This window comes from Cyprinus carpio, chromosome B17, assembly GCF_018340385.1.
Source record: "Cyprinus carpio isolate SPL01 chromosome B17, ASM1834038v1, whole genome shotgun sequence".
Classification (NCBI taxonomy): Eukaryota; Metazoa; Chordata; class Actinopteri; order Cypriniformes; family Cyprinidae; genus Cyprinus; species Cyprinus carpio.
The window spans coordinates 3775232-3800534 of NC_056613.1; the positions used below are offsets into that span (position 1 = coordinate 3775232).

A 25303-nucleotide genomic window follows, 5' to 3' on the forward strand; every position below is an offset into this window, starting at 1 on the left:
TATTAAGATATTAATGAGATCACTTTTTTTTTTTTGATGGTTGCACATTAACACAGAATCTTCTTAACTGTCTTAGTCTTGGGCATTTTGCCAGGTAGGATGCATTGAAGTCAAGGACATCTGTGGAGGACAACATGGCGGTGTTTCAGTGCACATGTTTTAATGTGTGTGTGGTGAGACAGTGTGAGGCAGGCAGTTTTAGTGTCGTGTCTGTTAGACGCATGTAATGCTTCAGTCATGAGCTGTGATAGGAAAGTGTCTGGAAAACACAGACTTCATGGTACATAGAGTGGCCTTGATGTTCCTTCAGCCCCTCACAGAACACACCTCAACCATGACATCCGCCGTTATGTGTTTCAGTATAAAGAACCGCTCCGGAACTAGAGGAAAGTGGAAAAGTCTGGTCTTTCATTCGACAAGTTGTGTTATTTTCTATAGCACTTGTGTTAATGTCTTAATATTGTATTCCGTTTGACTTGATCATCCATGCTGAGAATTTCTCCCTCGGCCTCATCAGCATGTGAATTATTAAACAGTGTAAGCAAAGTTAATAGTCAAGTGCTGACCAAGTGCTTCAGGATTTCTGGGGCTGCTTCAGCAAACCTACGGAAATCCATCAATCAGGATGCTTCATTTTGCAGGAAAACACTAAGAGATGTTGGCGTTTTGTTATTTTTTCCCACACTTCTCAAGTCCGAAAGCCATCTGAATCTTGTCCAGTTCTCTGCTGTCCCGCAGCATGTGTCCTGCAGGCCTGGCCGGCTTCGGTTGGGTTTGTGAAGAGAAGCCTGCTGCTGCACTTTGGTAATGGATTGTTTATCTGTATGGCTGCACAGGAGGGCAGAGCAGGCAGCCTGCCTTGTGCTTTAATGCGGTTTGCCATAATGAATGCATTTCCAAATTAGATGAGGCTTTTTTCCCCCCTATTATTTTCTTTTGCTCATCCCGTGGTATTGATTCAGTTGTTGTTTTGCCCTGTACTTGAGATTTTTTGGTTGCTTGGGCTGGTCAATCTCGTCCTCCTTTGCCTTTCCTCGTCAGAGCAAACTATCGATAGCTGCATTTAGCAACCGGGACTCTCAGGATCTAAAGATCCATATGCATTTCGGAGGTGTCTGAATAAAGCATCGGCCTCTCGTAAGAACGAGAGAGCTGCACAGCATCCTTGACTTAAAGTCTACATGAAATCAAACTGCCCTTGTGCATGGTTCTTTATTCTTTTTAGATGATAAAATGTATCAAAAAGGATTTGATTGAACTGATATTATTGGTAAATGTAATTTTAAAGCTGTTTTATCAATTGAATTCTTTGTTTTTTATGATTAATGAAATATTTTTTAAAAAATCTGAAAAATATATCTTTTAAAAAATATGATTTTAAAATAAAAAGTAAAAAAATAAAATAAAAATAAGATGTCATATAATTATCTTAATTTAGGGTCTTTTCTCAGCAAATATTCATATATGCAATTAATTTGATTAATTATTCAGCTTGTCATGTAATTAATTTTTTTAATTGATTGACAGCTCTAATTATTTTTCTCCACCCACGTGGCCTTGATTACACTAGAGAAAAAAGCAAAGTTGTTTTGGAGGTGGAAAAAGTTACTATAGTTTGATGGATGATTATGAAAAGCTTTTTTTTTTGTTCACAATAAGACCAGATGCATTTATTAAGAAATAAAATGTCAGTTTTGATGATGTCTTTAAATTATAATTTATAAGCAAGGAAAGTCAAAAAAAAAAAATATTGAGGATGATTTTGATTGGATTGATATTGCTGGTTAATATTTTTAAGAATGTTTTAAAGAGGTGATAAATGAATTTAAGTATTATAATGTCTTCGAAATGTCTTCATTTAGGGACTTTTCTAAGCAAATAATCATATATGCACTTAACTTGTTTCACTGTATATATGAAGCCTGGTCAGGCTGGTCCAGTAGCTGCTTTTCAGTGGTTTAAGTTGGTTTTCAGCAGGGATGTTTGTGAGTGACTTGACACAAAAGCACTGACCGGCGACAGGCTTTAAGAATCACAGTGTGGTTTCAGCCACGTCTTTCACCATTATCTTTAGTCACTGTCAAATGGCCAGCTCCACCATTCAGCGTTCTCAAGTTTTTCCAGTTAAGACAGCAGGTGTACGTTCACTGTGTTTTACTAGCGTCAGGTTTTTCCTTGTTTTTTTGCTGCAGCGGTGGAAATGAATGGGTTTTGTTCTTGAAATGGCTCTGCTTTGAGGATAATGCGAGCTGTGAGTATGATGACGCTCTCTGTCGGTTTTGATATGGATCGTGAGTGGACAGTGCTTGTCAGCTGGAGAGCTTGTGTCCGCTCTCCCCCGGCCCTCTTATCTCTGTATCTGACACAGTTGTTTCTGCTCGTGATGAGAGGAAATCGCACAATGATAAAATACCAAATCACTTCAGCGGGGACTTCAGAGCCTCTACGAGCTTTCCATAGACAATTATTCCTCACTGAGCGCCTCTTCAAGGTGTAATCTAACATCTTTGTAGCAACTGAGCTGGAGATTTCCACTTGTGCCGCGTGCGTTCGTGCCGTATGAGTGTTTTAGGCGCAGAGATAATACCAGTCACACTGAGGCTGAGCACAGACAGACTAGCGAACAGGGCTTGGGAGCTTTAGATACACACTTACTCTGTAATGCATCGATCGTATGACTTCCTGTTGCAGAGCTAATGATGGTGCAGATAAATACATGTTTCTGCATGAAAGCAACAGCGTGTTATGAAAGGTTTGGAGTTGTAGATCACTGGAACCTGTAGTGTATAGAACTGTAATGTAAAAAAAAAAAAAATATATATATATATATATATATATATATATATATATATATATATATATATATATATATATATATATATATATATATATATATATATATATATATAAACACACTTCCAATCAAAAGTTTTTAAACAGTAAGATTTTTAGAATACTCTTCTGCTCGCCAAGCCTGCATTTATTTGATCCAAAATACAGCAAAACCGGTAATATTGTTAAATATTAATACTATTTAAAATAACTGCTCTATTTATTACTTATATTTTATTTATTCCTTTGATCAAAGCTGCATTTTCAGCATCATTACTCCAGTCTTCAGTGTCACAAGATCCTTCAGAAATCATTCTAATATGCTGATTTGCTGTTCAAGAAACATTTGTTGTTATTATTATTATTATTATTATTATTATTATTAATAATAATAATAATAATAATAATAATAATATTTAAAACAGTTTTTTTTTTCAGGACTCTTTGATGAATATTAAGATCCAAAGATCCGCATTTATCTGGTGGGGGGGGGGGGGATTATAGAAGTTAATACTTTTATTTAGCAAGGATGCTTTAAATTGATCAAACGTGATGATAAAGATATTTATAATGTTACAAAAGATTTCTATTTCAGATAAATGCTTTTCTTCTGAACTTTCTATTCATCAAAGAAACCTGACAAAATTCTACTCAGTTGTTTTCAACATAATAATAAATATTTTTTGAACAGCAAATCAGAATATTAGAATGATTTCTGAAGGATCATGTGACTGGAGTAATGATGCTAAATAATCTCAGGAATTAATTACATTTTAAAATATATTCAAATAGAAAACAGTTCTTTTAAATAGTAAAAATATTTTAAAATTTTACTGTTTTTGCTGAACAGAAGAGAATTCTTGGTCTCTTTAAAAAACATTAAAAATCTTACTGTTCAAAAACTTTTGGCAGTGTGTGTATACATATATAATGCTCATCATCAGATTACAGTTACTTTTTATGGATTACATGATTACATATTATTCACACAATGGCAGTAAATTATTCATAATTTATTGCACCTCAAATTTTCCTTTCTAAATAACCTACCACTTACATACATGAGACTAATAATTATGCAGGTTACTAAACACTGCCAACGCAATGACGATGCCTCCAGTGACCTCCACTAATGATTAATATTGGAAGTCTGGACAAACATATTTCAAACCTGGAAGACTTTGGCTATGTAATATCTTGTTTTTATCATTATTATTGTTTGTTCTTAAAATGTAATGATTTCCAAACTTATTGAGAGCTGACCCCTTTGACCTAAAATATTTACTTGAAGTCCCCTGGAGATTTCATTAGTTTAACAGCATATTTGCATGTTCATGATTTTCTGATGTTGATGGCCACATTGTCACATTGGTCACACTGACATTCATTATTATCACTAATTATCAGTTTTTCGTCAACAACCTACAATTTATTTATTTTTTTCATGAAGCCCAGATTGGGAAACCCTAATGTAATATTTGATCATGATATTGATAACAAAGAATAAAATACATTTGCTTTCGCTTTGTTTTTTTTGTTGTTGTTTTTTTCTACTTTAGTTTTCAATATGGTACACAATAATCCCAAATCTTTGTGATAAACAGGTTAGGTCAAAAGTAATCTGAAGTAATGAGACTACATTTCCTAATAAGTGTAATCCAGATTATGTCACTAACTACAATTCTTGTCATGTAATTTGAAGTCAGCAATGGACTACAGTTTGTAAGTAATCTACCCAGACTGTATATACAGTAGACATGGAATTCCATGAAATCCATTAATGAGAAATTAGCTTTTACGTGTTGGCCTATTTCCTATGTGAACAGGAATTTGAACAGTTGTGCAGGACATTAATCATTAACAGACATGGATTAAAAATCACAAACCCCGCTTTTGATTTCATAGGGTCTTTTAAAAACTGTCTACGATGAGCAGGTTTTGGAGCAGAACTGTATAGAGAGAAAGAAAATGAGAGAGAGAGCAGCTGAGCAAGGCATCATTAGCCCAGAATGAAGCGGCTTAAATTTTGATGATATAAATGAGGAGAAAAGATGAGCATGGATTATTGAACACATCATCATGAAAACTTAAACCAGTCAAAGACGTTAAAAGAAACTAATTAAAACAAATGTTTCAACCTCCATCTTCATGGGCATCACTTATTCAGAGGCCTGCCCGAGAAGAGCGATCCAGCCCTGTCATTATCCCAACCACTGTAAATTATTTAATGACATTTGGCCTGTGAAAACATTAGAGGCAGATTATGGATTGAAGGACACCGGGTGGGAAGGAAAACCGACGGGAAATTTGACTTGCGGTTTGAAATGTAGGGAAATATAGAGTATTACTGTTGAATTGTTTGGATAGATCAATACATTCAGTGTTTTGTGATACAGAGCAGCTGACGTATTAAAAACTGCATTTAAAGTTTCAACCATTTAAGAATTCAAACAGTTTTTATGTATTGTATCAATAAGTTATTGTGTATTTTGTGCATATATCTGCGTGAATTCAATACAGTTAAATTATACATACAGAAGTAACCCTATTTTGGCATATTATTTGGCACATTTATGATAAATATGGCTGACATGCACAATGTTTATTTAATTTTATGACCATTTGGTTCCTGAAAGTTTTGATTTTCAGGACCTTTTCTGAAAAGAAAATGTAGACTTTTGAGCTCTTGGAAGTGTAATTTAGTTCCCCTAATGTATTCTTTGATGAAGGGGTTGGATTCAGTGAAACGTTGAACTCTAATTTCCATTTGCACTGATTTCTCAGTATTGTGGTATTGGTTTATAATCTCGTGAATATCAGCGTGGCTCTTTTGCGATGAAGAGGCTTGGGTTTCCGCCCTCCTCTTTGAGGGACGTTTGCTGCATTCAAAGACGACCGAACAATGAAACAAGAAGACTCTGTAATTTTCTGAATAAGTTAATGACATGCTGTGTTCTGTTCGTTCTCATCATTTCATTAACTCGCTGTGCTTTTACATGCAGCTACACAAGTGCAGGAGATGTTGTGGTGTGTGTGCACGATGGGCTTTTCAGTCCTGATCGGAGATCACCTTGAGCTTTATCAATTGCGGCGTGACGGGACTCACTCCTGTCTAATGAGAGCAGACGTTGAAGCAAATGACCCAGGTGTAACATGGGAGAAATCTGACATTGTTCAGTTTAAATCAGTGTAATTAGAAATGTAATTTAAAGTCACCATGAAATCAGAAATGACCCCATATAGTCTCCTGGTCCTACTGTGCATGATTTATTTGAAAGAAAATGTTTGTTTTCATCTTTCTTTAGTGTGTAATAACTTACTCCTCCTCTCAGCATTATTTTTCACTTGACTTTATGAATCCCTTTTACTTACCTCCTCTCCTCCAAATGCTCCATTCTGGTACAGTAACAGTACATTCCATGAACACATTTATTTGTAAAAGATTAAATGAAGTTCACTATCCTAATTTATTTATTTTTTCTACTACTACTACATACGATTCAGAACTTTAGTTTGCTTTTTAGACATATATGATCTCAGCAATCACTCTTGGATCCACATTAAAAACAAACCTGAACCACCTATGATTCAGCAATAATTAATAATTATTATAATATTATAATAATAAATATAATAATTTAGTCCGTTTTTGGAACAAAACAAACCAACTATAAGTCTAAAAACATCCTTAATATAATGTCTTAATACATATCTTAATACCTTTAATCAGCTGGAAAAGTATCCATTTCTACAAGTAAAAATGGCTGTGAATTATTTTTGATAATTATATTTTTAAATTTCAAAGTTTACTTTTAATGGTATAGGTAAATATGAGTCTGAAAACACTCTTACTATATAAGTAAATATAATTTAAAATTATTACATTTTAATTATATTTAAGTATTTTTAATTAAATTGTAAGTAAATATAAGTCTGAATTTAAACAACCTTAAAATAATATTACTTATAATAATTTAATATCTTTTTTTAACTGCAAATGCATCAGTTTTTTAAAGGCACAATATATAATTTTTCGGCGCTAGAGGGCGCATATTCAAAATAAACAAAGACCAGGTAGCATAGTTTGATGACACAGTGACTGAGTATGGAATCATGGGAGTCTTCTTCCCCACAGACGATGCAATCCGACGGGACTCAGGCAGAAATCATGTTCATGGATGAGCTAATGATTTATTAACGTATTAGAATGAAGCAGCGAAATGAGGCCGCTGAACAAGCGTGACACACGGCTCGAAAGCAGCGGAGCTTTTATTATGCCACAGTCGACCACTTCCGCTCCTTCCGGTCGTACGTATGTGGGGGGGGAAGCAGCGCTGTTTTATCATACTAGATACTTTGAAAGTTCCAACGCTATCACACAACCAATTTTTACGAATTTAAGAGGTGGCTAAACCCCAGTGTCAGGTAGGTTTAGGGGCGGGGTTAGGTGTAGGTAATTCATACATATTCATACGAATTGTGCAACTTGTAAAATACGTACGATTTGGCAAAAATCATATGAATTTGTACGGGTGTGGTCATATGAATTTATATGAATTAACCACCTCATAAAATATGTACGAATTGTCGTGAGATTGGGCTGAAAGTTCTGTTATAATGCTACTCTGTGTGGTCGTCACTGATCTGTTAAAACGCACAACATATTAAAGTGTCTTTGGTGCTTCCATATGTTTTCTACAAAACAAAACCGGAAATCGAGGGGTTATGACATTGGCAGGCGACGCAATGAAACTATGGAAGGGTCCATGTCACTAGTTGCTTTTTGCTTTCGAAATATTTCGAACATTCTTCGAAACATTTGGGATAATGTAAGTACACAAGTCAGCAAAATATATAACACTGTTCTAGTGGTTTTTGGATATTTTAATAAAAAAAAAAACATCGTACATATTGTGCCTTTAAGTAAAAATGGGCGGTGGATTCAGTTTGCTTAAATGGGGCATTTCACACAATATTTGATTATTATTATTTTATTTTAGAGTTCACTTTCAATGATAGTCAGTGTTTTTGAACTACCTATGGTTGTGAAAACGTCCATAATATAATATTTTATAATACCTTAATATCTTTTTTTATGTTAATAGCCAACTTTTTTTTTCTTTTCAATTTTAAAGTTTACTTTTAATGATAGTCAGGGTTTCTTGAAACACGAAAAACACTCTTGAGTTTTATGTGAATATTTTTCACCCTCTCTTTCATTAGTAAACATGCTATTTTTTTCTACTGTGAATGTAAGAATTATGTGTGTAAATGACTTTTTATGGCTGTTATGATTGGCTAACCTCTTTGTATGTGAATTGAGTTAAACATTAGGCATTGCCTGTACTAAAGGAGTTGTGTCAAGGGACAGGTTTACTTACTGAAATGAACCTTTTTTTGACTGATATTCCCTAGTTCCTGGAAAACACATTTACAGTCCTGGTTAGATCCTGAAAGCCTCATCTGATCACCGCAGACTCAGTGTGGCCGGTTAGCATTCCTTTACACATGAGTTTTGCCGAATTATGCGACGTCCCATTGTGTCGTCCACGGCTTTGACGTCGTCCGCGGCTTCCGACCGCGAGAGCATTGACAGCTTGATGAATTAGGCCTGACACTTGCCAAAATAGCCGTCCTGCGTGCCAGCTGCCAGTTGAGCGTCTACACTCCGTTAATTGAATTGGCAATTTGTGTAACAGTACCTGCCCCTGAGCCTTTGGTGAAGCCAGGGACCGCCATTTAGCTCCAATAATCCAGGACTAGGGAATAAGAGGTCTAACCTTCACCAGAAATTATTGCAGATTTAAAATGACAGTCTGATGCCTTGCTGCCAATTTCACATTCAATGAGAAATAAATTAACAATAGCAATAATGTTGACTTATAAAAGTGAAAGTTAAATGGACTTTCTAATAGCGCAAGTGATTTGAAATTGCCACTGCGGCGAGTAACAAATTGCATTTATTGCAGTCTTGCACCAAATGCTGTTTGTGGCGTGCTGGGTATTGAGGACTAGCGTTACATATTGAAAGTGTCAAATGAAAACAATATTGTCTCATAGTAAAATGCCATTAGTCTATATCTGATGCAGACTGTCCATTTGCATGTTCACGAATTGGTGTCAAGGACTTTGGAATATCACGTTTTTGGAATTGTGATACTCTGAATGAAATAACATCAGCCTCTATGTCTTTGACAAAATCCCAGTTTTCATAACACCAATCCTGTATGTTCTTCAGTGCTGTTACTGTATTGTTTTGGGACTTATTAGGGCAGCTGTGATGTATTTGCTTGTGTTTCCAGTGTAATATATTTGTATGTGCTCAATCTGGCGTGGCAGGGAGTTAAACTGGAGAAGATGTATAATGGAGAATCATGGCAGGACAGACATTGTGTTGCCTCTGTGCTCCCTCGAGCTCTTTATTCATTTGTGTTTTGAGTAATGTGAAGAATATTAATAGAGCATAATTCCTGAGATCAATATGCAATTATATTCATCTCTCTGGCTGCTCGGACGGCTGTGCAGAGGGATGGAGACACAGTCACATAGTCTTGTCATTGGACAGTATTGAGTGTGCTTAAACCAGGGGACATTAGAGTCGTTTAAGATGCCTTGGTTTGTTGTTTTCAGTGCACTTGAAATCGGTCTGGATTGTTTTTGTTTTTTAATGTCAATGCAGTAAACACATGATGTTTGTGTTAACAGGTGCATTGAAGCTGTGAGGTGCGAGGGACTCAAAATGCGACAGATTAGGCTTTAAGACTCAACCCACTTGGTTGCACTTTGTTTCGATAAGCTCATCTGCAGTTCAACATGTTCACATTTTTCATTATGAAATATTAACCGCAGAGTTATAGTTTGAAAAGCTCCTCAAGGTCAAGGAATTTGGAGGACGTGTGGCTGATTTCCATGCGGTGGTCTTAAGTGAGGATCCTTGTGTGATGAGAGCTGTTGTCTGGAGATGTCTTCCTTTAGTACAGAGAGGAGGGTAATTTGAAGCTGGTCAAGTGACCTCTTAACTTTGGTATATTCTTCACTGACTTACTTGGACTGCTGGTGTTTGGATTCAGATGTCTGCTGTGTTCACACTGGGTTCAATACACGTAGCATTTTATTTTAATTATTTTTATGTTTAATTTATATCTTTTATGCATTTTACTGTATTGTGTAAAACGTTTTTAATTAAATGAAAATTTATTTTGTTTTAATTTATTTTATTTTTTATTTTAGATTTTGCAGAATCGTCACTGTATTGTGTGAGAATTCTTTCTTTTTAATTTAATTTAATTTAATTTTTTTAATTTATTTTATTTTAGATTTTGCAGCATTTTTACTATTGTGTGGGACGTCTTACATTTTATTTTAATTCAAATTTATTTTATGTTTTAATTTATTTTATCTTTGTATATTTTATGGTGTCTTTACTGTATTGTGCGGGATTTTTATTTTCTTTTGAATTTAATTTAATTCAATTTTATAATTATATTTTATATTTAATTTTATTTCGCTAGGTCTTTACTGTATTGTGCGTGACTTATTTTCTATTTTAATTTATTTTACATTTTATTTTTAGTGTATTTTACCATTTATTTACTGTGTGGGACTTGTTTTCTTTTATTTCTTTTATTTTTATATTTTATTTCTTGGGAAAAAACTCACAGTAAATGTTTGCTTACAATTAAATATGTTACCGTGTATTATGTTAAAGTTCCTACTGCAGGTTAGTTTTATTTACTTGTTGATTTCCAGTTTTATTCACATAAGTTTTTTTCCATCAATTTTGGACCTGTTTGTGATGCCAAATCACATCAGACAGACTTCTGTTTGTCCCAAAAGCTCTAGTGTGTTACTAAACACATCTCTGTTGAGCTTCAGGTTGCACTGATTGCGTGTGCACAAATGCGTGTATAAGTCAGTATTTTATGTGCAGGTATGTGTGTATGTTTTCTGTGTGATCTTCAGAGCGTGAGAGCTCCCTCTGCTGTGCGCTGCGATTCGCCGTGTCCGAGTCCCACCGGCTCGGGACTGTTTGTGTTTCCATCCGCAGTGGTGGCTACTGACCCCGGCGCTCCAGGGACAGAGCTGAGAGCCCGTTTCTCTCTCTCTCTCTCTCCACCAGCTGCAGCTGCCCTTCCCGCTCATGTTGTGGCACGAACATTCCTCCGGGGCAGACACAGGGCTTAGCGCTGAAAGCATTACCGGAGGGGAAAAGTGTGTTTACCCAGCTTGAGGCTCTCTGAAGGACAGAGGCCTCTCATTTGTGTCTCGGCCCCTCTCGTGCTGCTCACCTGGGGCACGACGTCCTCCTGTCCCCGTTGCACCCTCCCCAAACGGCAAACGTTGTTTGCTGCTGGTCCTTGAGAATCCTTAATGGGCGTTCAGTGCTTTATTACATCATTAATTGCACTTAATTCAGCAACATTACCCGAACGCCTGGCTAGGCTTGGAAAATTAAGTACAGAGCACTTTGTTATAAAATTCTCTATAATGAGCTCTGGTGGGACAAGGTCTGTTAAGTTTGAAATCACCCCAGGCCATTTTTTAGCAGAGTCTGAACCGACTTTAAAGTTGGAAACTTGGAAAAAATGCCCTGAGGGCGCTGTTCTCCGGGTGCTTTGCAGCTCAATGGATGTGGTGATATTAGTCCTGCTATAAACAGCAGGCTTTGTAGCGCTGAGCCCGGCTGAATATGCAGAAGGGAGCCGTACAGAGGCTTTGATTTGCATCTGTGTATTTACAGTACCGGGGGCTTAGTATTATTGGGGCGGAAGTGTTTGTTCAACAGTTTACCGTATCTGTTTAAAATCACACAAGCGGATTTTGTTTCCAAGTCGGTTCGGATTTAAAGTGGAAGCACGTGTGCGTGCGTGTGCATGCGCATGCTGACACAGTGTGCTCATGCTGTGTGCTTCTCTCCACAGCTATCGGGTCCCAGCGGAGGCGGAGCCCCAGCGCTGTTGCCACGGAGATCTTTGAGCCTCACCTTGGCAGCCACATCCTGCAGGTAAGATGAGATTCCAATGGTTTCAACTGTCTTTGTTCAACTGAAACACCCTGATGTTCTTGGGTTGGGACTAACATGAGATCAACACTGGGTATGAAGTTCATAATATGCACATTTTGTACAACACATGTTTGTATGCATTCATAAATGTGCTCTAATTTTTATTTAGGCAAAAGAAAAAAGGACTGTATGAGCTGATTTTAAAATTTTATTTCATTTTAAAATTGATTTATTTACTTTTTTTTAGAGGAGGGGTCACAAGGTCTGTTTGAGCTGATTTTTTATTTTTTTCACATGGTCACACAGGTTTGCATGGCTGTTTTCAAAAGGGTGCTGGTATTTTCTTGACAAATTTGATGATGCCTTCAAGTCATGTCAATACTCTTATATATGAGATAACTAGATATGATCATTATGGTAATGTTTGTACATTTTTCTTGAGCGTTGACTTCTAAGTTAAGCTTGTTTCATTAAAAAAAAAAAAGAAAACACTTATGAAGAAGTGCCAAAAATAACCAGTAACAGCTGCCAGATATTCTGTGGCAGTATTTTATGTGAATCCTGTGCACTTCATTTTGTTTTACTAGCACTTTTACAAGAGAGAAGTTAAAAGTAAAAAAAAATATATATAAATGTTTATAAGTTGGCAGCGTGAAATGTTATATTTTCCCATCTTGGATGCCTTTGACGTCAGACATTTAGTAATCTGTTGTTTGTAAATATTCATAAGTTAATAAGATGAACAGCAAAATCCAATTGCTTATGAATAAGTTCTAGCAGGTGTTTCACAATGACCTGATGAATGAAATCCGTCACAGATGTAGTAATGTGTGTGTTTAGAGATTACAGGTCTGTTGTCTCAGGACAAATGTGGCGTCTCTGAGCTGTTTAGCATGTGAGTAAATGAAGGATGACACTTCCTCAGTCTACCTGTGTTTCTGGAAAGCTCAAGGGGGGTGATTTTTTCTTATTTCACCTCAGAGGGTAGAAAAAAGCCTTTTTATCCATGCTTAGCTACAGCACTGATGTCCTTTCAAATTCGTTTTAATGACACAGAACGAAAAGAGCAATTCACACCAGTCACCTGTGTCCAAAAAAGCGGATTAGGAATATTTAAATAGCGGTTTGCTGGTCCCCAGACTGCCAGCGTTATTCCCCTACGACAGGTTAAGTGTGTGACAGCAAAGCGGAAATTTATAATTAACACCGATACCAGGCTGGAAGTCTGTCGAGGCGTGGCCTTTTCAAGGAAGGACTTGTTCCTGGCAAATTGTCCCCATTAATCTTCAGCTTAATTGATTGTGAAAAGTTTTAGGATGACATTTTAAAAAAAGCATGCTCGGCTGGTGATTGATCTGAAGAAAATGAACTAATAATGGATGCAAGGCAGTCATTAGTTGTTGAGCGCTGAGGCTAATTTTAGACAGCTTAAAGCGTGTTTGATAGCGTTTAATAAAGAGGATGTGGGGGAGGAGCTGCTAACCGGCCTTCACCTGCAAACGGACGCTACGCATAAATACACACACACACGTATATGTGTGCTTTTACATAGAGTTCTACTCATCGCATCTCGTATCTCGTTTGGTGCTTGTTTGTTTGAATGAAATTATAAGTTCTTCGTTCTGATTGGTTGATGCTGGTTTCTCAGTTAATTCTGAAGTGTGAATTAGTTTGTTAATAACATTTTCATATCACTTCAGTGTATTCTTTCTAAACTAGTAACAGTGACTTGGGCTCTTATAAACAGTGAACAGTTCTTAAAAAAAAATTTTTTTTTTCTTAGTGTGCAAAACATTTTAAAACTAAAGAAACTTTTTTCACTATAAAGAACCTTTTTATGGAATTGAAAGGTTCTATGGATTTTAAAGGTTCTTTATGGAACCATAAATGCCAAGAACCTTTATTTTTAAGAGTGTAGAAGAGGAATTATTAATGACAGAGTACAGACTTTATATGCTATTACTGTATGTTGTTTTTAAGGTTATGTCAAATGCCAAAAAGTAGTTATGTCAAGTGGTGCAATTTAGGTAACATGGAATCAAAATCAACCCCATTTACTTTTTTAAAATCCATGTTCCTGGATTTTTTTGTGAATTGAATCATCAAAGCATGTTATTCTGAAAGAAAAAAGTGTTTTTTGTATTTTGGGGAGGTTTTTTTCATCAAAATTTAGTAACTCTCTCTGCTTCTAAATTGATTTTACTTCAAAGTAAGAATGGTCACATTAGCAAATTTTCAGCTATTCCTATTAAAATTACTGCATTTTTGCAGAGTGACAGTAAATGTGTTCTTTTTGCTGCAACCAAAACCACAAGGGTTGGGAATTAAGACTATTATGTCCCACCTTATAAAGGCCTAATACCGTTTCCCACATTATATTGTTTTGCATCCATAAATGCTTCAAATAATCGAAGTGAAATTTGTTGCAAATGCAGTTTTTTTTCATCTTAATTCTATTTAAGAAAAAGTAAATGTGAAACGACTGTACAATATGTGTAGTTGAAATATTCTGAAAGTAAGATTTTTTGTTTATTTGTGTAGTTTAGTTTGCTGTTGTGTGACCCAGCTGACACAGTAACCAGATTTCAGCACAGAAAACCCTCCATGCCTCTTTGTTTGTTCACAAATAAGCTTGAACACATTGAGCATTGAGTTTTGTCAACCCAGATAATCAATTAGCTGCTTAATATGCATGTCTGTGTGAAGGCAGCTGTTGTGGTGCTCTACTTTCTCACTACTATTTAATGGCATTGCACAATAATATCAATAGTGTCTTTTTCTGCCACAACTCACAAACCAAATTAGTGTATTTTTTAGAAAAGGCCTGTTTCTGGTCCAGTACACAGAGGTAAATATCAAAACAGAGGAGATTTACTTTGCAAGATTTCCTGCAACAGTAAATAAATTGTTACTGTACCTTTAAGACTTTTTTCTGTGTTTCAGCACCCTACTCTTCCTCCAATAGCGTCTCTGTTGGCCCGAGGGTGTTACGGTCCCGGTGGTGTCAGCTCCGGGCCACAGAAATGACCGTTATGTCCACTCCCACAGTGCATTGTCATTTGCGTGGGCAGCGGGCCGGATTGATTCTGACAGCAGCGCTAGGTCATTAGCGGAGAGCTCAGAAGTCCTCTGTCAAAGCGCTCCACGCTTCCGCCTGGCTAAATAATAGCATTTATATCACCCAGATCATGCTTAGCAAGAGATGAATTATAGATGCAGAGTTTGGTTTTAAGGCAGATGAGAGCTTAGCTGCCTGTGAAGGGCAAAAGCAGTGTATGGTCACAGACACGCAGCACTGAGAGACTGAACCATTGTCCGTTCTTTTTGGGAGATAAGACTCGTCAGTAAATTAGCCGTGAGTTAATGGATTGTTTACCAAGCCACTAAATGTTTATGATCATGCATACGGCCTGACCTTGACTGCCATGCTTTAAAAACATCAGAGAGAAAGAGAAAGAGTGTGTTTTTATCATGCCAGACTGTTTTGCTCTGTGAAAATAAATACATTAATTAAAAATACATTTATTAGAAGGCAAGTGTCCACAGAAATAATTTGAACACTTAAGTCATACTAAAATGTGTGAATATCATTGCATAAGATAACAAAATATTAAAGCCAGTGTAGTCTGCAAGCATATGATACTGCGCTCCCTTTTACTGAGCCATTTTGCATTTAGGCTACATTTAATTAACTGATTGCTATTTTTATTAACTGTATGAAGTCAGTTCTCCTCAAGTTCGCTTTACAAACACAAAGTGGACTTTTTATTCCATTATTTATGACCTAACAAACTTATTTTGTGAACAGTTTTGCTTCAAAAGTGCTTATGCTGTCTTTTTTTTTCATGTAAATGCCACTTGTTTTGATAATTTTTTGTTATCTAATGAGGTGATATATTAATGCATGCAAAGTTTGTCCTTACAGTAAGTAGCCTATTTATGAAGCATTTGTTTTTTAGAGTAGTTCAGTAGTTAGTCCTTGTTTATAGTGCTCATGTGTGGGAAAACGACTTCAAGTTTTTAATTAATTGTAAAACCATACACTGCTTATTGTCACTTTCTAATATCTTTAGATAAAAAGCCCCAAAAAATTAAAACCATGCAATAATTCACATGAGTAGGCCTAGATCAGAGGTTTTCAACCAAGTGCCTCAGCAAACCTTGAAGAGGGCTTTACTAGGGCTTAAAATTATTCAAAATAAGACAAAACATCCATTAAATCAGCTAAAATAAAATAAAATATAATACAATGAAAACAACAACAACAAAAACAAGATATGTCATTGTGCCCCTCATCAACCAGGATTACCACAGTCTTGGAAAACCAATTTCTAGACCTAGAAAACTTATTTTAAAAAAAGCACTAAATATTTCATCATATAAATCATCTCATTTCCACTCTTTGTTTAAGATTTGTAAAATCTTAAAATGCCATAAAATATGTATTTCATTAGATAGAAATTGAGTAAAAATATGTTTTAAAAAAATTCCTTAACCCTTCTCCAGTGAATCACAAACAACAGTCAAAGTCATGGGGCATTTGAATATTGTTGTGGACTGTGGAAGGCCGTGGGGGTCAAAAAGGTTGAGAACTGTTGGCCTACATGGAATATGCTTTTATTGCATTTCCTGTGCTGATTTTGGTAGGGAATATATTTAAACTACTACTATAAACCTATTAGTATGATAGCATAGTTAAATGTATCAAAATATTTAATAAACAACCACACAACAGGTTGGAGAACGGACAGTTCTGTGGATATCTGTAGAGTTTTCTGCTGTTATGTGGACACAGATCGCTCTCTTTTGGGCATCTGCCATTTTTGCATTCATAATAGGGATGTGCCAGACAGCATGTCAGAAACTTTATGATCTTCACTGAACAAATTAACAGCGCTGTTGTTTATTGCTTATCGGTGGTTTTTGATGTGTTTTAGTGATAAAGGATGAAGAGCTCTCAGAGACGCTGATCGACAGGGAGCCTTAATTACTGCCTGCGTCTGTGTGTGTGTGTGTGTGTGTGTGTGTGCGTGCACCTGTGGCGAGCAATGGGGTGACAGGACACCAAACGCCTCTTAATATGTCTCGCAGCTTCAAGTTCCAGCACTCAATCTTTCATCAACTCCTTGTTTACTTTCTTCTCTTTCGTTCTCTTGTTGTTTGTTTTGTAGTGTTGTCTTTGTTGTTTTTGGCTTGTTTGTGATAATAGGGCTTGGAATAAAAAAGAGAAGAGTGAAAAAAAAAAAACACAGAGACTTTGAAAACCCTTCGATCTTCACACCGGAGGAAATCGCAAAGACGACGGCTTTAGAAATGACAGCTGTTTACATTTGCATAACATCAAGGTGGAGCGAGGCAGTGTCTTTGAGCCCGTCTGTGTGCAGCTGTCACCGGCTGTAATCGCAGGTTGATTCGCGGTTCACAGGAATCGCCATCACGCTTCTCTGGCTCTTCGGTGAGATCAGGTAGAATGTGGCAGAGAAGGAAAATAACACACAGGGCAGGTGTTCTTCACCTCAAAACGCCTTATCCTCAAGACGTCAAGATCCTCTCGTACATGCAGATGGTTTTAGGGACGTTATAGTCTGAGAGCTACACGTCCATTTTGACTTTGCTGGGTCATTAGTTCTAGAGGTCAAAGGGATACTTCACCAAAAAAATTAAATGGTTGTCATCATTTACTTACCTTCATGTTGTCTTTGAAAAAAAAAAAAAAAAGAGATGATACGGTAATTAAATGGTAAAGATTTGAGAACTACAGCAGAGGTGGAAGCTGTTAAGTGAATTTCAGCTTCTTTTTTTAATCATATGGCTTCAGTAGACTTATTTATCTATTTGTTTATTTATGTATCTGTTTAATTAATTATTTATTTATTTAAATACCATTACTGCTACTACAACAACTACTACTACTAATAAAATAATGGCATCAGATTACTATTTTTATATTATTTTAATTCATTCATTCATTTATTCATTCATTCATTTTTTTGTAATTTACTACTACTGTTGATTTTTTCATTAATAAAATAATGGTGTCAGATGACTATTTTTTTTTTATTTATTGTACTGCTGCTGCTGCTGTTGCTACTACTGCATAATAATAATAAATAAACTGGCTTCATATTACTTTTATTAATTTATTTAAATGTGTATTAATAAAAATAATAATAATAAATACATAATTCAATCTAGACCAAAAATACACAGGGTATTGATATTAATATTTATAAATATTATCTATTGATAATTATACTTTTTAAGTCTAAGCCACATATTAAGAGTAATAAATTATTAATTAAATTAATTTGTTGTTTTATGTATTGTTTCAAAAAAGAAATAGAAAGAAAGAGAGAAAGAAATAAAGAAAAAGTTGAACATCACATCATCTTTTTTCTACTTTTATAACCATATTTACATTTACAACAGCCCCAGTCACAATATGCATTCACTTTATGCAAAATAACAGAATATAATTTCTTCAAAATATCTGTTTTTGTATTGTATGGGAGAAAGAAAATTATAAGTGTTAGAAGGACATGAGTGTTAGGAAATAATAACTAAATGTAATTTTTTTTTTTCAAGCCAAGCTTTGTTTGTTTGTAGAGGAATGGATGGTGTTCTTGCAATTTTCTCCTAACGTTATTATGCACAAAAATAACTTTTCTTAACAAGCTCACCATTATGCAGAAAACGGCGCCCATGAGCATACTTAACACATTACAGAGCAACGTTTAATATTCCTGTGATAACTCTTTAATGTAGGGTAATAATCACCCTTGATTTATTATGTATGGCTCATTATTTTGTTTAGGAACATGATTTAAAAAAAAAAAAAAATTAACTATGATATTTTGGTGTCTAGATGTAGCTTGTCTCTTTATTTCCTCTCTTTTGTCACTTTTTTTTTTTTTTTTTTTTACTATCAATAAGGTAAAATTTGTAGGTCAGGTTACATTGAAAATTAATAGCACACCTCTCCTCCAAAACCCGAGTGATTTGATCCATCATTCATGTTAAAATGTAGTACTTAAGTTATTGTACTTAAGTTAATGGGTTTGTTCAAATCCCCAACTCTGAGTACGAGCAGTAGTAATATTATTTTATTTTCTGCTCTTATTTTTGCTGTTTTTGTTCTTTGTTGGCTTCAGTTTTAGTTGATCTCCATCTCTATTAGTCCAGGTCTGTCTTGCATTCACAGCACATAGATTTGTAAAAAAGCGAGGCAGACGTGTTTTGTGTGATGTCCATCACGGAGCGCTTGAGATCACAGTGTGAGCGCGTCTGAGGTCAGTGCTTTCTGCTTTTAGCTCTTTTATTTACATCAGCTGTCGGAGGATCTCCATAGCTTTCCCTTCGTTCACTAATTTGCTGTTGAAAGCAAACATGTCAGAGCCCCTCTTGTTGTGGTTCACTAGCTTGCATAACATAATGTGAACAGTATTTACATATCCATAAACACACAAACACACACACACACTCAGCTCAATCTCATCTCATGTGTCAAATGGCTTCCTGACACATCATCCATTCTACTGCCGTCCAACACGACGGATGAGTTTTCACACTCTTCCCATCCAGATTTCTCACTGTTTCTGTCTTTCTTTCTCCCGGTGTTGTTGGGGTATTAGCCACATGCTGCTACCTGCACCCTCCTCAAGCACATACTTTATTGCATGTCACCTCATTTGCTGGATGCTGTACAGTTTGGACAGAGGAGATGTGATATAGAGATGAACTCAGACAGGATGACTGCTGTATGTTTGCTGTGAGACTAAGGCTCTGTTTGAAAACAGTGATTTGCCTTGCTGTCTGCTGCCTATATTGTCAGCTGTCTTCTAAGGCAGTGTCCTATAGCTGAAATGGAACCTCATAAATGACTAATTTAGGGCACCCTACATGTATTTACAACTTTGTGCAACTTTGAGACCCCACTTGAGTTTGTTATTGGCATGTTGCTAAGATGATGTTATGGACTCTAATAATGATCAAATAATAATATATTTAAAATAATTCTACAATGCAATAAAAATGCATTGCAAAGTACAATTTAGTTGAATTGAACTTATCAAAATGTGAGGAATTGAATGAAAGATTGAAAGATTTTTGTTCAAAGAGACTATTAAAACTGCATCAAATGCAGTTTTTTTTTTTTTTACTTGATTTTCAAAAGCCAATAAATTTTTGACAGTTGAATGTAACTTTTTGTCTGTCAAAAATAACGTGCATAACACACAGTAATATATATATATATATATATTTTCAGAGATACAGAAAAAACTGAATCAAACTTTCTTGGTTAAAAAAACCCTTGATTTTCAAAAGTCAATAAATTTGTGACTTTTTTGTCTGTCAAAAATAACATGCACAATACACAGTAGTATTTATGAAAACCCTGCAGTAGCCCAGTAAAAACCCCACTCTACCAGATAAGTTGACTACGTCATCGCTTTCCAAAAAATAGGAGAAAAAGACGGCCTGAGCAGCTTCAGCATGCTGTCTATCAGAGATTGTACCTAATACATAAAACGTGTGAGAATAAATTTGTTCTTCACTCACTGAAGTAGCAAGTAGTAAGATTGTGTTTAGATATTAGTAGATAAAAAAAAAACACTGGGTGGATTTTTAGCATTATAGGGTGGTTGTACACACACTGCCAACACACATTTCAGTTCAAACAACTTGTAAAAGTGAATGTTGCGTCCGATGACCCCTTTAAGTACTGTAACAAAGTATTATTATTTTGTTACATTACACCACTGCTTTTAATTACCCCTTAGCTGATTTTGACTGTGTAGGCAGATCACTAGGTTGTGGTATACAGCCTAAATTATTTTAGAACTTATAAAAATTACTAACATTAAATGAATGCTTACAACGTTAAAGGGCATAATGCATTAAAAATGCATGATCAACACCAATTTTTTTAAAGCAGTTAGTAAAACACGCCATTTATTGTGATACAGTTACATCTAGAAAAAAGAAAAGTATTTCTGTAACCCCTTTAGCCATGACTATTTACTTTTTTATTCAAAAGTAAAATTTCAGTGTTTGTTCTTACTACAGTATATCGATGAATCAGCATCCAGAATGGTCAGTTTTATAACGTGTGATTTATATATACAGTTTATATATATAAAACACACAATGAATGTATATTTAAAAGCACTTTATGTTATGGACTCTAATAATGATAAAATAATAATATATTTAAAATAATTCTACAATGCAATAAAAATGCATTGCAAAGTACAATTTAGTTGAATTGAACTTATCAAAATGTGAGGAATTGAATGAAAGATTGAAAGATTTTTGTTCAAAAAGACTATTAAAACTGCATCAAAACCACTTTCCTGGTTTTTTTTTTTTAATTGATTTTCAAAAGCCAATAAATTTTTGACAGTTGAATGTAACTTTTGTCTGTCAAAAATAATATGCATAACACACAGTAGTATATATATATATAGTATATCGATGAATCAGCATCCAGAATGGTCAGTTTTATAACGTGTGATTTATATATACAGTTTATATATATAAAACACACAATGAATGTATATTTAAAAGCACTTTATAGTTCATTACGTATACAGACGTATACAGACAGCGTGTGACAGTCTGTGCAGGTGAGAAATGGCAGTCAGACAGGAGCAGCTGGCGCTAGTGTGTGTGGGTATGTGTCTGCAGGTGGCAGCTGTGTGCAGGTGTGTTTGAGTTCTCCTGTCACTGGATGGCAGGTGTTTTCCAGCCACAGGTAGAACGTGAGCACATGTGGCAGGTGGAACAGATACTCTCAGTTAACGGCGAGCGGGTGATGACCGGACACGATCCACCCTCGAGACCCTCGCGCAGACCGGGAGTCTTTGCGATTGGGCGGTAATGTCAAATACTTGGGTACAGAATGCCGTAACAGGCCTATACATGCTAATGCGCTTTCAGAGCGCATGCTAATGTACGAACGGTATAGTCTGCGTTCGGCAGCCCTTTAGTTTCAGCTCAGACTCTGTCAATAAAACCTGACCGGATGTCACCGAAGGATCTTGGTGGGGAAAAAAGGTCAGTGGGCAGCGTAAAGCGGGGAATTTTGATGATCCAGCCTCTGTTTCCTGCTCAGCCCTTCTGGTTCATTAGCTGGGGGAATTTGGACAGGGAGAAGGTGGAGGGGGGATAGATCCACCCTTATTACTTATGCAGTCAATAGCAAGGCTTGTCTGCATTCATAATTGTTTGATTTTATAGGCCAGTCTTTAAACAAACATTGTCTATGGTAATGCCCTGCCCTGATGGATGGGAGAGGTTTTGTCTGTGAATATCATTTGGATAATTAAAAATGACAGACCAAATCGCCCGCTGTCTTGACCCTCACTTTGTCTCCCGAGTGATGCCGGCGAGATGCTGATTGCTGTCAATCACGGGTCTGCGGAGGATTGGGGAAGGCGGGCAGCCGTGAACCCTGACCCACGCTGTTGATCTGAAATAGATAACAACCTTGAAATACCTGCAGAATTTCAACAGGCGTGGGGCACTTTCCCCAAAAGAGACACTTCCTCTACACGCGCTGTCTGTTTCTCTCTGACTGTGCTTGGGTTGGGAACCGAGAACCGCGTCTTATTCCGAACGGAAACACTGGAACTGAATGTCTGTATTTTTGGGGTGAGCAATATACAGTTGCTGTCTTCTAGTAACATTTCTCATTTTCATTTCACATTTCTCAGTTAGTTTAACGTGTTGTGCTAAAATTACTCAAATTGAAAACTGAAATAAAAAATTCATAAAACTATGCAGACATTTAAAAAATAAATAAATATAAATGGCAAAAAATGCACAACAAATTTGCTAAGACTTGAAATGAAAATGAAACCAGAAAATATAAAAAAGAAACTCATTCATATCAATAAAAACTATAATATATATTGAATGATACCATATGAAAAGCTTGTTTCTTAAAATAAAATTATGATTTAACTGAAATAAAATAAAAATAAAATCATTTTATGTAAACTTTATGGCCTATACTAAAATAACAAAAAATACAACAGAAATAAAAATTCAAAAACTATATAGACATTTTAGGGGGGAAAAAATGACAAAACAACAAAATTACTAAAACTCTGTATAGACATTTGAAAAAAAAAAATGACAAAACACAAAAATACTACAACATTTATCTTCATTTAAAGGGGTCATATGATGTGATTTCAAGTTCTCTTTTCTCTTTGGAGTGTTACAAGCGGTTCGTGAATAGATAAGATCCCTAAAGCTGCAAAGACTAAAGTCTAAAACCCAAAGAGATATTCTATTTAAAAGGTTAGACTCATCTAAGCCCTCTTAAAATGCCTAATTTAAACATGCCCCCACTTCGCTTTCAAGTACGTTTTCATATTTAAAGAATTTGCCACTGATGATTCAAACGCAAGTTTTGAGCAGTGTAAAGTAGCGCTTGTTGTTTGTTGTTTCTCCGATCACAAATGCAGACATGGTTTTACGCAACGCGCAAAAAGACTGTATAAGTCATTATAATCAGTAATTATGTCCCCACTGAATGCAACAAATGCTTCGTTTGTAATGGGTTTATTGTTTTTGTTTTGTCGTGCCGGGAGACGGCATCACAGTATGGTAAGGGTCATAACATTTCCATCACACGCTTGAGGTATTCGGCCAATCACATAAATAGCTAGCCAATCAGCATACACCTCGCTTTTCAGAACAATGAGCTTTGTAAAAATCGATTTCAGTTTCAGAAGGCGGGGCATAGAGGAGAAACAATAATGGACAGTATGTGGAAAATAATGTTTTTTGAACCTTAAACCGCATAAACACATTTCATTACACCAAATACACAAATTCATTTTTTTTAGCAATGCATATGACCTCTTTAAAATATCATTTTTATGTATTTTTATTTAAAAAGATTAGTTTTTTTTTAATATATGTGATATTATATTTGTTAAAATATAGAAACGTTTGTTACTTGAAATAAAATAAACTTTAATTGAAATTAAAAATGTACTTTATTTTTCAGTTAATTGCCATGGCAACGTTTCTCGTTTTCTAAATAAAATAACTAAAACTGAAAAAAAAAAATGTATAAAAAGAATAAAAAAGATTTATGAACATTACAGAAACACAACAAAAGCACTTTGGAAAATATAACAATAAACACTATTAAAGCATTAATAAACACTATAAGTGATACCAAAATAACACTTAGTTGACTTGCCACATCAAACTAGAATATAATTATTTTAACATTTAACATTTTAACATTGAAAAAATGACGCACTTCACCAGTTAGGTCCAATTATTCATCAAGTACCAAAAGAATTGTTAAAGGAGTCATTAAAGAATTGGAACCATAGTGCAATTGGACTTTTTTATGATCCCCATTCATGCGCTAGATCTTTTTCCTCCTCTTTCAAGCAGAAAAAATTAAAACATCAATCCATTAGACTCCTACAGTGTTTTAGGACAGCGTGTGTTTCTTTTGTCCTGTCTTTTATTCTGCTCTCTACATCTCTTTCTTTAGTTTTTTTGTTAATCTCTCATTTCCTCCTTCCTTTCACGTTTTGAGCACTCGAGTTGTTCCTGCGGTCTACCGCATACTTTTATATGATAATTTCCAGTTGTTTTCTGCTGCCAACGCGGTGTCTTTCCTCTCGCCGCTGTGGTGTGGGTGTTTAAGAGGTTTAATTAGAACAGAACAGAGGATGTTGTCTCTATTATCATATACCAGCAAGCATCACTTTAGAAGTTGGGAAACCACTTAATGTTTGTGAACTGGATATGTTACAGTACCTCAAATGTGAGCACTGTTTACAACAATATTTTGAATTTATATGTGTCTTATTATCTTATGTAGACTCCTACATTAATATTTTTCCATATTTGTTATGTGAGATAAAAATATTTCTAATATTTTACATTAGATTAATGTTACAGTATCTGGAGTGTAAGATATATTTGTCATCGAGGGAACGCTCTCTCAATATAGACGGCTCAGAGCCGAACACATTTAGTCCTTCGTTGCTTTTCAATTTTCCGACTGCTGAACTACACCCTCCCCATCTCTCTCCAAATCCAGCCAGACATTAGAAACAATATTTCCCTCGGCAGAACTCCTCTCTCAGCAGGCCATTCTCTCCCTCAAAAATACTGCTGCTACCATGGTACAGTCACGGCATCAAATACGAACACCATGTTGATGTATACCATGGTACTTAATTACCACATCTAAGTAGCTACTTTAAAGGATACCATAGAATTACCATGGTACATTCAGAAAAAAAAACAAACAAACATGCATACAGGCTCCAGTTTAAATGTTACCATGTTTCTAATGAGGGATATTATTATTATTGAAATTATTTAATTAATAAATTATAAATTTAACAACTGTATAGAAAATAACTTTATATTGCATTTATATTTATATACAGTATGCATTTGTTTTATATTATATAAATATTA

General features: G+C 35.4%; 1 protein-coding gene across 3 annotated transcripts in view; it reads left to right on the forward strand.

Annotated features, from left to right (window-relative positions):
* LOC109048378 (neuronal PAS domain-containing protein 3-like) overlaps window positions 1-25303 on the forward strand; it is a 407723-nt gene that overhangs the window by 141142 nt on the left and 241278 nt on the right. For all 3 annotated transcript variants that reach the window (XM_042743215.1, XM_042743217.1, XM_042743216.1), the window contains one exon: window positions 11754-11836. In XM_042743215.1, the coding sequence (XP_042599149.1) occupies window positions 11754-11836 (83 nt within the window). The remainder of the gene's footprint in view (window positions 1-11753; window positions 11837-25303) is intronic.